This window comes from Erythranthe guttata, chromosome 8, assembly GCF_056151865.1.
Source record: "Erythranthe guttata isolate IM_541 chromosome 8, IM_541, whole genome shotgun sequence".
Lineage (NCBI taxonomy): Eukaryota > Viridiplantae > Streptophyta > Magnoliopsida > Lamiales > Phrymaceae > Erythranthe > Erythranthe guttata.
Window position 1 is genome coordinate 24,323,594 of NC_142540.1, and position 14,423 is coordinate 24,338,016.

Genomic DNA, 14,423 nt, shown 5'->3' on the forward strand with positions numbered 1-14,423 from the left:
TGGGAGCTCGATCGAGTGCAATTCCATTACGTAGCAAATCAAATTCAAACACAACTTTTAAAACTCAGATAAATTCAGGTAAATTAAATTATCAAATACATTTCTTTTTATTTAATTATCAAATACATTTTGATTGGATTCATTTACAAATTACAAACCATCTCTCATTAGAAAAAAGGAAATGGTCTTATTTTCGATTTTCATTTTTGACAAGGATGGTTACTTCAATTCAAGTCTGTCAAACATTTTATCGAACATGTTCAGTTCATAAACCAAAGAGGGGTACACACCAATGGCCGGAGCACCGCCGAAACCCTTATCCCCGGCGGAATGGGAGTCACTAATCGACGAATACAATCTCGCCGGCGCCGCCCGTCTCCACCGCTGGACCAACGGCGCTCCCGTACTCGACCTCTGCCTCGCCTCCCTCCTCCGTAAAGACTTTCCCCTCCAACTCAAACTCCATCTCCTCACTTTCCTCGAGCACCACTCCCTCGACGATCCATCGCCGCCGTCCTCCTCCCTATCCCGCCTCCTCGACGCCCTCCGCGCCGTCATCCAATCACCCAACGAACCGTTCTCCCTCAAGGAACAATTCCTCGTCTCCGCCACCGCCGTTTTCATCCCATCTCTACTGGACAGCGACGATTGTTCGAATTCCGGCTCTCCGCTCGCCGGCCTGGTCGAGCTCCTGTTGACCATCATCAATCGGCCCAATCACAGCCTCGATCGCCACACCAGAGGCATCGCCTGCGAGTGTCTGCGCCAATTGGAGCTCGCTTTCCCATGTCTGCTGTCCGAAATCGTCCCCCATTTGTGGTCTCTCTGCCAAAGCGAGCGCACCCACGTTTCTCAATGGTACGTTCTGTTACTGTCAACAACAATGCTCAATGTTGTCAAATTGAAGCCCAACGACACCTCGATTGCTTCGATTGGTAATGCTACAATCCCTTTAGTCCCGTTTAATTTCCCGCAGTTTTTAATCGATGGGGTCGGAGGCGATTTTGTGTGGAAGGAGAAGGAGATTTGTTACAAAGAGTTGAGAAAAGTGGTTGCTTTTATGCTCGAATGCCCGCAGTTATTAACTCCGTTTGGATTGGTCGAATTCATGATTGCTATAATACCCGTAGCTGAAGAGTTGGAGCTCCAAACTTCTTTGTTGAGGGTACAGTTCTCGTGGCTTTTATACACGTTCGAGCCGTTGCTTTGTCACGCTTTCTTGGGATTGTATTTGAAGTTTTTCAATTCGTTCGGAGGGCAAGAATTCGAAGTGGCTTCTCGTTTGTTGTTACTGTCGAAGGAATCGCAGCACCATTTGGTTTTTCGGTTGTTGGGTCTTCACTGGATTTTGGGACTTTTCGGTTCGGTAGTGGGTGATGAGGAGGCGAAGAAGAAAAGCGTTCTTGATATGAGCTCGAGCTTTTATCCTACAATTTTCGATTCGCTGGCTATGAAGGCGTTGAAGCTCGACTTGCTTGCTTATTGCTCTAGTTTGGTTTTTAATCGTGGAGATGCAAATGGTGTTGCTGTAAAGGGTGTGGAGGGAGAAAAGGAGGCGTATGAGGTGAAGATGTTTAAAGATGGGCTTGTTTCTGTATCGGCTTTCAAATGGATGCCTTCGTACAGTACGGAAACTGCGGTGGCGTTTCGAGCATTTCATAAGTTTCTGATTGGTGGATTGCCACATTCTGATGATGCTGCTGCTTCGTCTGTTAGTGCTCTTATGGAATCGAATATCTTTCATGCATTACAGGTGTGTTATTCTTCTTGAAGCTTTGTTTCAGATTATTTATAATTGTACCCCTTTCGATTTCTTTGGCTTATTGAGATGGGCTTAGGTAACTTAAATTTGTTGATTTTGAAGTTTTATATTTATGATCTTTAAAATTTTTGAAACTGAGGGGATGATACAATTTGCTTATTAGCATCGTCACCCAATTAAGTAATATCAGTTGATTATGACAGTTTTTCTGTTATGAAATTAACGAGTCTGGAATTGCCTTAATAAGATTTGGTTTGTCGTCAGGTAATAGAAAAACAAACTTTTTGAAGAATTTTTTTGCATGAATTCTGCAAAGATCTTAAAATATATAAACGTGGAAGTTGATAACTCGCTCTGAACTTCTACACTATAAGTTTTTATTCACTGCTTTTTGCTGCATAAATTGTGTTAAGTTGGAGTCCAACCCATTTGATTATACCAGTTATTGGTACCTTGATTTTATCAAAGAAAGGCTTGTTCACATGATTGTATCATTGAGTTGCATAATATATACGGATTTTTTTGTTGCTTCTTGCTTGCAGTTGCTTATTTGCTTTGGTTATAAATCTTTGTTCGTTAATGCCGTTAAAACCAGTCGGGCTTTCCCTAAATAATGATACAAAACAAGAAGGGCTTGTGGCCTCGTATTGCCGATTAATGAGGCTGTTATCATGGACTTGCATATGTATAGAAAAATATTCATTAATTTGGTTAGTCTTATGATTAATCAAAATATTTTTTGCCGTCTTTCAGGATGGAGGACTGCCTTTTTATTGGGCTTATGTGATGCTTAATCACAAGTTAATCAGATTAGACGTGGTAAACTTGTCCTGTACACACCCAAACGAATAATCTGAATTTGATGGTAAAAAGAACCAAAATGACAATAAGGAGAGAAACAGTATTATAGTGTAAGCACATGAAACCTTCTGAAATGACCGACAAAATCATGCATTAGGCTGCTTTTGTAAGACAGGGAAGATATTTTTTGTTTTAACGTCAAGTTTTATTCATGGAAAATATTAACTATATAAGCAGCAAACGAATTATACTATTAACTCATGTAGTTGATATAAATCGACGCACAGTTGAGCTACTTGTTGCTATGATTGACTGAAATATAGCCACGTGTGGCTTCTGTTAGGCGATACTATTTGTTTCTTTCTTTAAAATGATATTTCTTTGTCAGAAGCTCGTCAGTAAGTCCAATAATCCAAAACGAATAGTTCTCTATGCATGTCAATATAATGTATCTGATGCTCGTTTATATTTATACACAAACCTGCATATGCATACTGACATGCCATTTTAATGAGCAGAAGATGATGGTGGACTCTACCTCAGAATTCAAGGGACTAGTTCCAATAATAGTCGCATCCATCGACCGTTTATTGAATTGCCAAACACACCGCTGGTTGGGCGAGCACCTTCTAGAAACCCTAGACAAACGTCTACTTCCAAAACTTAAAAAGGACTACAGCCTCGGATCGTACTTCCCCATATTCGAAAGAATTTCCGAAAACGCCAAAGTATCGCCAGGTGGACTGTTGGAACTCCTCATGAGTTTCATGGTTTTTCTCGTTGAGAAACATGGTCCTGACACAGGGTTGAAATCGTGGCGACATGGCAGTAAAATTCTCCACATTTGCAGAACGATGCTAATCCACCATCACAGCTCGAGCTTATTTACTGGATTGTCTCATCTTTTGGCGTCTACTTGTCTTTATTTTCCTGATTTGGAGGTTCGTGACACCGCGAGGTACGCCTTCGATTTTATAATTTCTCTTTATATAATGAAGAACTTTCGAATACGATGAGGGTGGTTCGATTTTTACTTCTTGGAGAAAATTTCGAACCAGTTGGGGTAGAAATCGGACGTAACAGAATTAGGACTTTCGGAAGTTCAAAGTAATTCCAATTCTGTTAAAAAAAAGATCGAAAATTGGAATGAAAAAACTTATTCCAAAATCGGAAATTTTCGGTTTGGAATCAGTGGAATCCGGAAAATTCCAATTTTTAACCTAAAATTAATATAATAATAATTTTTGTATTGTAAGTGTATTTTTCGGAATTATCTGAAATTAAAACCGGATCAGAAAATCAGAATCTCATATGTATTCCAATTCCGATAAAAAAAAAATCAAACGGAATTTCAAAATTTGGAATGAAAAATATGATTCCAAAATCGGTGGAAATCGGAATTTCCATTCCAATTCCCACCCCTACGAACGAGTTATTTTTGCACAAAAATAGCAACACAGTGAGTATTTTTTCTCACTGAAGGTGTTTTTATTGCAGATTTCACTTGCGAATGCTTACGTGTATACCAGGAAAGAAACTCAAACACATACTGAAAACCGGGGGAAGTTTACCCGGAATATCTCCATCTACTCATTCCGCCTCATTCTTTAATAATAATACACAGTCTCCTCACTCGTTATCCAACCTAAAAAAATCCAGCACTATCTCTTCTTACATGCACATCCAACGTGTCACACCGTCATTGGTCAAGCAATCATGGTCCCTCTCCTTGCCAAATTTCAGCACCAGTTCCGATAAACCTAGTTTATTTCAAGGAATAGCCGATCCTGAACCAATAGTCGAGGAAAAAGACTCTGAAATAACCATTCATCGGCAAAAAGAGCCTCTACGTGTAATGGATGCAAAAATCTCCGAAATTGTCGGTCAACTGAGGCGGCATTTTTCGTGTATTCCCGATTATAGACACATGCAAGGACTCAAGATTAAAATCGAATGTAGTTTGAGATTCGAATGTGAGCCCTTATTATCCGACGACGGAGTGGAGAAATTACCTGCCCTTTACGCAACGATTCTCAAATTCACTTCCTCCGCACAATACGGAACCATTTCGTCTTTTCATATTCCTTTTCTTTTAGGAACACCACCGAAGAAAGGCGAGCGTTCGAGCCAAACCGACGATTCTTCATTATTAGCTATTGTTCCAATCGATGAGAATAAGAATAATGGTCATTATTCAAGAGAAGAGAATTTCGAAGCTCGTGTATGTATAGAATTGGAACCGCGCGAACCCATGCCTGGTCTGGTAGATATTTTCGTCGAAGCTAATTCGGACAATGGTCAGATAATTAAGGGACAGCTTCATGGTATATCCGTCGGGATCGAGGATATGTTTCTCAGAGCTATTTTACCTGATGACGTGGCGGATGCTGATGTGGCGAGTTACTACGCTGATCTGTTCGACGCTTTATGGGAAGCGTGCGAGTCGTCGTCAAGTACAGGTAGAGAAACGTTCGTCTTGAAAGGAGGGAGAGGGGCGGCTGCTATAAGCGGGACCCGGTCCGTGAAGCTTCTAGAAGTTTCCGCTGCGGATCTGGTTCGAGGCGTGGAGCGCCACCTGGCGCCTTTCGTTGTTTGTGTTATTGGGGATCAGCTTGTTGATATGGTGAAAGGTGGGGGTGTGGTGAAGGATGTGTTGTGGAGGGAATATTTTAATTCGGATTCCGAGTTTGACGTGGCACGTCAGCCAGCTGGCGCTGTGGGGGCCCCGCTTTACCTCAAGTACTTGGGGGATGAGGACGAGGGTGGGTCCCACATTCCGGCGAGTAGGAAAAATATCGGCTATTTTCAGGTTTTGATATTTCTACCTCCGAGATTCCATCTGCTTTTTCGAATGGAAATTCGTGAGTTTTCGACTCTGGTTCGGATTAGAACCGATCATTGGCCTTGCTTGGCTTATGTCGACGACTATTTGGAAGCTTTATTTTTGGACTGAATTAATATTGTTTTATTTTGTTCTTTATTTTGCTCTCAAATTCTTTTATTCTTGTTTACCTCGGAAGAATAATTGCTTCCTTTTATAATGGTTGAAGTATGGAGTATGTGTAACTGTATAAGTATAACCACTTCATCTTTCTGTGTAATTTTAATTTATATGCTTTTTTAAAATTGTTATTTTTTTTCCATGGGTTTTTTCATTTTACTAAAGTCTATTGAACTAATTTGTATAAGAATTGTGATTTAAATCGTCATAAATTACAGATGGTCAAGTCAACGAACACAAGTCAACGGTAGTTCGAATATTTAATTATTTATATAGAAAAATATGTAGTGGGAGTGTACGGATATGTTGAACAACCGAGACAGCTCGATGATAGGGAGATATAATTATCTTCATACTTTTGAAAAAAAAAAATGTATTAAGGGTAAATTAAGGCCATCTCCGGTCAAATTATGAAAAATCCTCACATGTTTGGGTAATTAAAACGATTCTCATCAACTATGAATCTTCTTACACGTTCACTCTTGCGATGTCAAATTTAATGAAATTTTCTAGATTATATGGAATATTCTCAAGTTTGTGCCCGTTTTATTCAATTCGAGCTCCACATTTTGAAGTAAGATGTGTTTTTTGACTTGCATATATCAGATTGTGGTGCATCAGAAACTGTATTTTTGCACAAAAGTAACGAGTACAAACTAGAAAAACATTCCAACGAAATCTTGAAATTGTTTTTCAATTTGACACCATTAGGGTAGACGTGTAAGAAAATTTATAGTTGAGGGATAGTTGTAATTACCCAAACATGAGAGATTTTTTCGTAATTTGACCATACATCTGGGATGGTTGTAATTTGCCCTTTTACTTATTGCTACTAAATTTCATTGACAAATCTCTTAACATATTGTTCCTTTATAAATATACATACATTATATATATAGTACACACATATTATATATTGAAAATTATAATTTTAGTTGTCATCCACACTGCAATTCACATGGTGTAGAGATGTATGAAGCAACTTTGTTGTCCACTTGTCATCAGATTCAGTTACATGACACCTCACTTGCAGCTTCAATGTCTCTCCTTCCATCTCAACTATCAAATTTTCTATCCACTATTATAATCATAATTATATAATTGGTTGAAAATAGATTCTATGTATAATGTAATATTCAAAAAACAATAAAATAAATCCAACCCTACAATATAAAATTTACTAAACAACAAATAACAATATAGTATTCGATTAGTGATTTACAAAAAAAATCATCAAAGAACATATATTATAAATAATAAACAGTGTATGTTGTAGCATTTTCCACCAATCTCTAAATCCTATTTTTACCACTTAATTTAAATGTTGGGTAAATGACGGGAATTTTTTGAGGTAAGACCAAATTACTTACACATTTCGGTCTGTCTAACAGTTACATCTTATAACGAATCTATGACTAACATAATCTTGAAGATTCCATAGAATATTCTATACGAATGTTCAAATTTACCCCCATGAGGGTAGATGTAATAATACCCATGGAAATAAATGTAATATTTTGTCTTACTTCAAAATTTTACCATAATTTACTCATAATTTGTTTGTTTAATAAAATGGTAATTTAGACGATTCATTCATCCTATTAGAGTTTATAATGCACTGTCAGTTTTATGGGGTGTTCGTAAATTATTTAAGCTTAACTGATAGGGATGTCTGAAATTTACCGTTAAATATTTTTAGCCAGCCCACCCTGATCAATTCTCAAACCCTCATTAGACTTAAATATTGGAAAACTGATTCTAGCTTGAGCCTCGATGATGGTCAAACCTACATCACTGTATACTAAAATCCTATTTTTACGCTAATTTTTTTGGTGAAACATAAAATAATTGCAAAAAATGGATAATAAAATTTTTTGAGAGTAAAATTAGAAAAATATATAGAAAAGATTTTTGGTGGTTGGTGAATTTTTTTATATATTTTAAAGAGAGAAATTAAGAAAACATAACTAGCAATAAATGAAAGTAGGCCCCAAAATTGTTTGCAATAAGAGTAGCCCAAACAAATAGCGCGGAAATTGACGTTGAGCCGTTGAAGTGGTCCTTGTGGAATCTGACTCGACCCCACCTCAGCTGATACTTATCTCAAACAATTTGCCGACTACTCGCGCGATTATGATATTAATATGTACTCGCCTCCACGTTAATATTTCTTTTATTCTTTCTTTTGCTTCTAAATGTAAATATTGTTTTTATACTCCTTCCATATACTTTTTTAAATCTAAAACAACAAATATTTGCTACCGACGTCATTAAATAAAATAAGGTAGGACCTATGTAGCCCGAAACTTTAACTTCTTAACGTATCTGTGTTCCGGACACATTTCGCGCCCGACGCTCGGGAACACTTGCCGGACACTTTATGGACCATTTTGAAATTTCTGAAAAGTTAGAAACCTGTTTGAAAATTTTCTAAATATTTTTGTTGCTCTACTAATTATTTACATGATTTATTGATTAATTGCAAATTCATGGTTTGATAATAATGTTTATTTTGAACTTATTTTTATGAGAATATATATAAAAAAATTATATATAAATAAAACCTTATTTATGGTTTTATAGCCTGTTTATAAATATATCGTTATAATTCTAAAATTTACACGTTTTCCCCAAATTCTCGTATCGCTATTTCTGGGACATTCCATTTCTCGTATTCAATTCCCCGTTTCCACGCGTGGCTGTTTTCATGGCCGTGCTGCATTATGTTTTCGTGGCCGTGCTGCATTAGGTGAAGAGTGAGTTTTTTTTTTTCTTTCTCCTATTAGCTAAAATATGGAATCTATAAGTTGACTTAATTTTGATAATCGTGATAATCATTATAATCAAAATCATGCAATAAATTAATAATAATTCGTTAATAGTTGTGTATTTGTATGCAAACAAAATTATTTTACCCCCCCCCATCCCTTTCCAACATTTTTAAAATATTAATTTTAATTTTTTAAGGCTTCTTAGAAAATACAATAATATATAATGTATTTTATATTTTATATATATATAAAATAAATGAAAGAAATCCAAGTCATTAACAGCCACTAATTCCTAATTCCACGCGCCGTCAAGAAAAAGAAAAAAGAAAAAAGAAAAAAAAAATCTCCACTGGAAAAAAGTCCAACCCTACTCCCCCTCAGATAAAAGCTCACACACACACACACCTCGTGTATTATATATGCTCCAATTTCAATCTCTTTCCTCGCTGTTTCCCTCACAAACAAATTTCCCCAATTATTTTTCAAAAAAAATCCCAATCTCTCCACTTTCTCTCTCTAGAAACAGCTTTCCGATGGCTCCGATGGCGATTTCCTTCAGCCGCGAGCAGTACCTCTACATGGCGAAGCTAGCCGAGCAAGCCGAGCGCTACGAGGAGATGGTCCAGTTCATGGACAGCCTCGTCGCCGGCTCCGGCGGCGCCGAGCTCTCCGTCGAGGAGCGGAACCTCCTCTCCGTCGCTTACAAAAATGTCATCGGCTCGCTCCGAGCCGCGTGGCGCATCGTCTCCTCCATCGAGCAGAAGGAGGAAGGGCGGAAGAACGACGACCACGTGCCGCTCGTCAAAAACTACAGATCTAAGGTCGAGACCGAGCTTACGCAGGTCTGCGCCGGAATTCTCAAACTCCTCGAGGACTATCTGATCCCGTCGGCGGCTTCGAGCGAGTCGAAGGTCTTCTACTTGAAGATGAAGGGCGATTATCACAGGTATTTGGCCGAGTTCAAAGTTGGGGCTGAGGGCAAGGAGGCTGCCGAAAACACTATGCTCGCTTACAAAGCTGCTCAGGTATATATATTACATATACATATGCGTACAATTGTTTGAAGTAATTTGCTGATATAATTGTTTAGGGTAAATTGGGGATTGGTGTTGATTTTGCTTGAATCGGTGACTTTTTTTGTCGATTTGTATACTGTCTGCTGTTGTTGAAGAAATCGGTAATTATTATTGTTGTTTCAATGAAATGAATAGTACAAAAACTAGATTCGAAGCAGTAGATTCGATCGTATAAGACTACCTGGAAATGGTGTTTTATGAAAATTGGGGTATAGTTGTTTTTTTTTCTCTTAAAATGGTGAGGTTTTCTATGTCGTTTTGAATACTTTCTGCTGTTGTAGGAACTCACGGTATTGTTTGAATTGGAAATTATAATTTTGTTTCAACGTAATGAAATAGAAGACTGGATTCGAAGCAGTGGCATATACATTTGTATGTGACAACTATACATTTGAAATGACGTGTTACGAATCGTATATGTCAATTTAGATTTTCCAGTATGTGGTGTGTATTATTGAATACTCTGAAATTACTCTTTAGTCGCAAGGGAACAGTTGATGCTGCGAATATGTGTCGATTTTAGGTTAAGAGCATAAGATGCAGAGTTCGTAGATTAGAATCGCGAGTTTTCTTTGTCGATTTGTATACTTTCTACTGTCGTAGCAACTCATCATCTTGTTTAAAATTGGAAATTGTTATTTTGTTTCAATGAAATGAAACAGTGTAAACTAGACTCAAAACACCAGCGTAATACATTTGTTGGACTGGATCCAATCGTATTAGACTACGTGTAAATCACGTTTTATGAATCGAAGATGTCGATCTAGATATTACAGAGTGTGGTGTGTATTATTGAACACTCGGAAATATTCTTATAGTTGGGAGGATCTTTTGATTCTGTAAATACGTGGCGATTTCAGATTAAGAGATTACGATGCAAAGCTTTTAGTTTATAATTGTGAATTGATTACTTGTATTTACTAAGAATTGAAGGCCATGTGATCCTCTCTAAATTTGTGACTAATAAATTAGACACTCGAGTTTACATTGTTTCTATATATATGTATCTGTATATATGTAATGTATATTATGTGTATTTGTTCTCTATTACCTGACCATTTATTTTATGGCGTGATTAATGATAAATAGGATGTTGCACTTGCTGATCTTGCACCCACACATCCTATACGTTTGGGCTTGGCGCTGAACTTCTCGGTTTTCTACTATGAAATTCTCAATGCATCTGAGAAAGCTTGCAGCATGGCCAAACAGGTCAGTTAAACATCATCCTGTAATAATTATTTGCACTCACTCTACAATGCCTCGATTTTTTCCCTGAACTTAACTTTGTAAATTTTAACTAATGACACTTTCCCATGATCATTTGTCGTTCGTGTGAACCTAGCGGTGATACGAAACTCATTTCTGTTTCATTTGCAACATGTTTTAAGGAAAAATAAAACAGATAATAGTTGTACCATGATGTTTTTGTCCGACATAAATCTAAACAGCAACCGAGAATTATTGGCAGTAATTTGAAAATATTTTTAATGTTTATGAGCAGGCTTTTGAAGAAGCGATTGCTGAGCTGGACACCTTGGGTGAAGAGTCGTACAAGGATAGCACTCTCATCATGCAGCTTCTGAGGGACAATCTCACTCTTTGGACCTCAGACATGCAGGTACGAAACAGTACATGGTAGTTTTTCTACGAAAATAATAAGAGACACCTGTCACTTTTTCATAGGTGAACATAGACTAATGTAGATACATAAATATGACGGGCATTAGAGGTTGATATATAGTTAGAACTATCTTAAGTTCATATCTTCAAATTGAGAATTTTCATACTTCCACGCAAAATATGTCTGCTCGATAAATGATAGGGTAAATCTTTTTTCATAGCTTTGTTCCTAGACCCCAGTCGAATCTTATGCTTTCATCAGAAATGTTGGGTTAAGAATCCATCTTAAATTTTGTGTAGATTCTATAATAGTTAACATGCCTTTTTAACCATGTAGCACCACATTAAATGCTCGACATTGGTAAAGTATTTCAAATTGCAGAATGTGATAAGAAGATATTTTATTTCGTATGTTGTTGAATCGTCGCTTGTCACTGAATTTAATGCAAGATGTTCCTTTGATTTTGTAAATTAACGGAAGTATTATGAGTGTTTTTGTTTCAATAAATGAGAATATATCTTCAAAATAATGGTTTCGCTCCGTCTTATCAGTGGAACAAATTACTTTTTTTTACCCTTTTCACAATACTCTTAGGCATTGTTCCGATTTTTCTTCCTCGCAAGCTGCAATATGCTTTATGAATCAGATTTCAACCAAATTGTTCTTTTGTTTCTCTCTGTATACATTGAAATACGTGTAAGTTTGTGAAATAGGATTTGGTATATAAGTCATAATCTATGCTAGTCGGTATTTGGTTCACGATCAAGGCGTTATGAAAATTTTTGTCTGATTTAATTTTGCTGCTTTGCTTTTGTTGCATGCACTACAATTGTGCTGAAACATTTTCTAATGCTGATTACAAAATTTTAATTTATTGATACTATGTTTCCATGTGGTGGTGATTTGAATATAAACTAAAATAATATACGTATTCGTTTACAGCCTATGCAAACATTAATCTGAGTCCTCTCTTTTAAGTAATCTATTCATCTTACTATATACAAGCCTCTTGCATACATTAGTCACAATTACTGCATACCATTTACAAAGATATATCTGTGTTTGATTTTTTATATATCGAGAAATTTATGTTTGTATCTTTTGGGATTTACGCAGGACCAAATTGACGATGCTTGAACGCGTGTCTTTGTCGTACTCCTCAAGGAGGTGGGCTGAATGTCATGAATTCTCTGTAATTTTCGTATACACAACTGGCAAAAACGTCTTTTGTATTTTCCGTATTCTGTTATTGTGACTTGATTCATCTAAACTCCTCACCGAAGCTCGTTAAAATGCTCAAATATGCTTTTTTCTCTGTTAATTCGTAGAATGTAAAAAAAAAGAAGGAAAAAAGAAATGATCGACTCCAGAAAATGTCCCTTCACATCGAAGCAAAATATGTTGTTAGCTGATCATGCCTTTTCTTCATTATCTATCCTTTGTTTGAGCATGTACAATTTTGTCTCGCGGTTGGTTTCAACGATACTCGATTCGATTCGTGCTCTCGTTCCCCTTGTTTTAACATTTTTTAGTCCGTATTTTAAGACTAGGGTTAGACCTTTGATCTGGTCCATTCTATACTCGGTGAATTTTACCGAGTTATATTCTACTATGCGCGTGCATATATCTATACATAACTTACACAGATCTATACGTCTATGTGTGTGATTGTGTGTAATCAAAGGTTGAAAATTATCAACTGCATTTGTGCATTTGAAAACAGTGATACGGTATATAAAATAGAATGCTAGTGATATTATATTAAGAGAATATAATGTTCTAATTTTGTGTGAAGGGATAAAATTATGTATGGTACTCTTTAAATTTCTTTATTCTAACAATTAATTTATATCTAATTTAAAATTTATTTTGTATTTACTCTTTTTTTGTTTAAGGGAAAAAATAGAAAATTTTATTAGTGTTGTAAAAAAGACACTATACTATATAGTAAATCACTGTTATTGAAAAAAAAATATAGTCTATGTATGTAGAATATGAAAAGTGAATTTAGCACCATTACGAAATGGTTGCTTCTCCAAACATTCATAACATGTGTCGCCGAGCCACATCGTCGACAAATTGGACTGTTTCTGATTTTTCTACGGAACAATTATTTTTCGGATACATGCAGTTGTTCCCGGACGTAAAAGGTCATTGTAGATTTTAGCAGCATTTAGAATCTGACCCGAAATTCTTTCATAAAATTCCAGCACACCCTTCAAGAATATTGCTTCTTCTTCTTTTGTAACGTGTCGTATGCAAACCCCCTTTAAGCTGCTCCTACTCGTCTCGTGATCAAGCATCGACACAAGAAGATCTGCACACAAGCCACACCTAATACATTTAACAAGGAAATAACAAGTAAAGGTAGAAACACAACTCATGATAAGATCAATGACATAAATATGAAAATCAAATTGTAATAGAACTTGTCGAAGAGACCCCCATTCGATTCGATCATATGCTTTACTAAAGCTTAACATACATACAATTGTTTTGTTTTTTCCTTTCCAAAGTTCGAATATAGTGATTAACTTCAAAGGCAACACGAATATTATCATTAATAAGGCGATTAGGGACAAATGCCGATTGGGCAGGAGAAATAATGCCATTTAAAATGTGTTTGATACGATTAGTTATCAGCCAATCTCATAATCCTATTTTTCTTTTAAGTGCGGCACAACATTGGCTTCAGTCCAAACCCAGATCCAAAGCCCAACTTGAGTGATCTTGACCACTAATTCTTACTTGATTGATCTTGACCGTTCATGTGGTCATTTAAAAAGATTTTCGGCGACAGCTTTACAGTCCTTACCGACAATGGGTGACTTTGGAAGCACATTTAATGCTACAGACCGTTGCCTTTGTGGAGTTTCATACCGCTGTTAGAGAGAGAGAGAGAGAGACAAGGTAACACATTCCTCTCAAAGTCAATCCATCTTCTGACTTCAATCTTCCTTTTATGAGTAGATTGAATATTTCTGAGTGAAACAATGTCTTTTTGAGTAATTGAGAGTGTTTCTTGTTGCCTGGTTGATTGTGCATGCGTTGGTGAGTCATCTTAGTGGCGAGTGGGGCGTTTCTGAGTTTGGTGAATGTTTTGTTCCCGAAACCTGTTGGTGCTACTTCCATTTAGATATTCTGAACAAATGACTGGACCGTGTGACGGAACTGAACCAATGAATATAAATTACAGCTCCATGTGTTGGAGTTATTTATGTTTGTATCTCTCATCTTTTTTGTACTCATTCTTTCATTTGTATTTCTATTGGTAAAATATTTATTGCAAAGTGAGTACACAATAAGTGGTACCGGAGCTTTAGTTGGGTGTACTCATTTTGAATAACAGGTGTTAGTACTCTCTTACGTTTCTCTCTATATTATATAT

At 36.6% G+C, this 14,423-nt stretch overlaps 2 protein-coding genes across 2 annotated transcripts; both read left to right on the plus strand.

Annotated features, from left to right (window-relative positions):
* The first annotated feature begins 78 nt into the window (after window positions 1-78).
* Window positions 79-5,689, plus strand: LOC105965148 (AP-5 complex subunit beta-like protein). The gene is made up of 3 exons (XM_012989669.2): window positions 79-1,753; window positions 3,082-3,521; window positions 4,061-5,689. The coding sequence occupies exons 1-3, from the start codon at window positions 293-295 to the stop codon at window positions 5,514-5,516; spliced, it is 3,357 nt and encodes a 1,118-aa protein (XP_012845123.2). The 5' UTR covers window positions 79-292; the 3' UTR covers window positions 5,517-5,689.
* A 2,999-nt stretch (window positions 5,690-8,688) lies between these two features.
* Window positions 8,689-12,380, plus strand: LOC105965149 (14-3-3 protein 1). Its single transcript, XM_012989670.2, has 4 exons — window positions 8,689-9,360; window positions 10,501-10,623; window positions 10,916-11,032; window positions 12,152-12,380. The coding sequence occupies exons 1-4, from the start codon at window positions 8,755-8,757 to the stop codon at window positions 12,170-12,172; spliced, it is 867 nt and encodes a 288-aa protein (XP_012845124.2). The 5' UTR covers window positions 8,689-8,754; the 3' UTR covers window positions 12,173-12,380.
* Window positions 12,381-14,423: the final 2,043 nt, after the last annotated feature.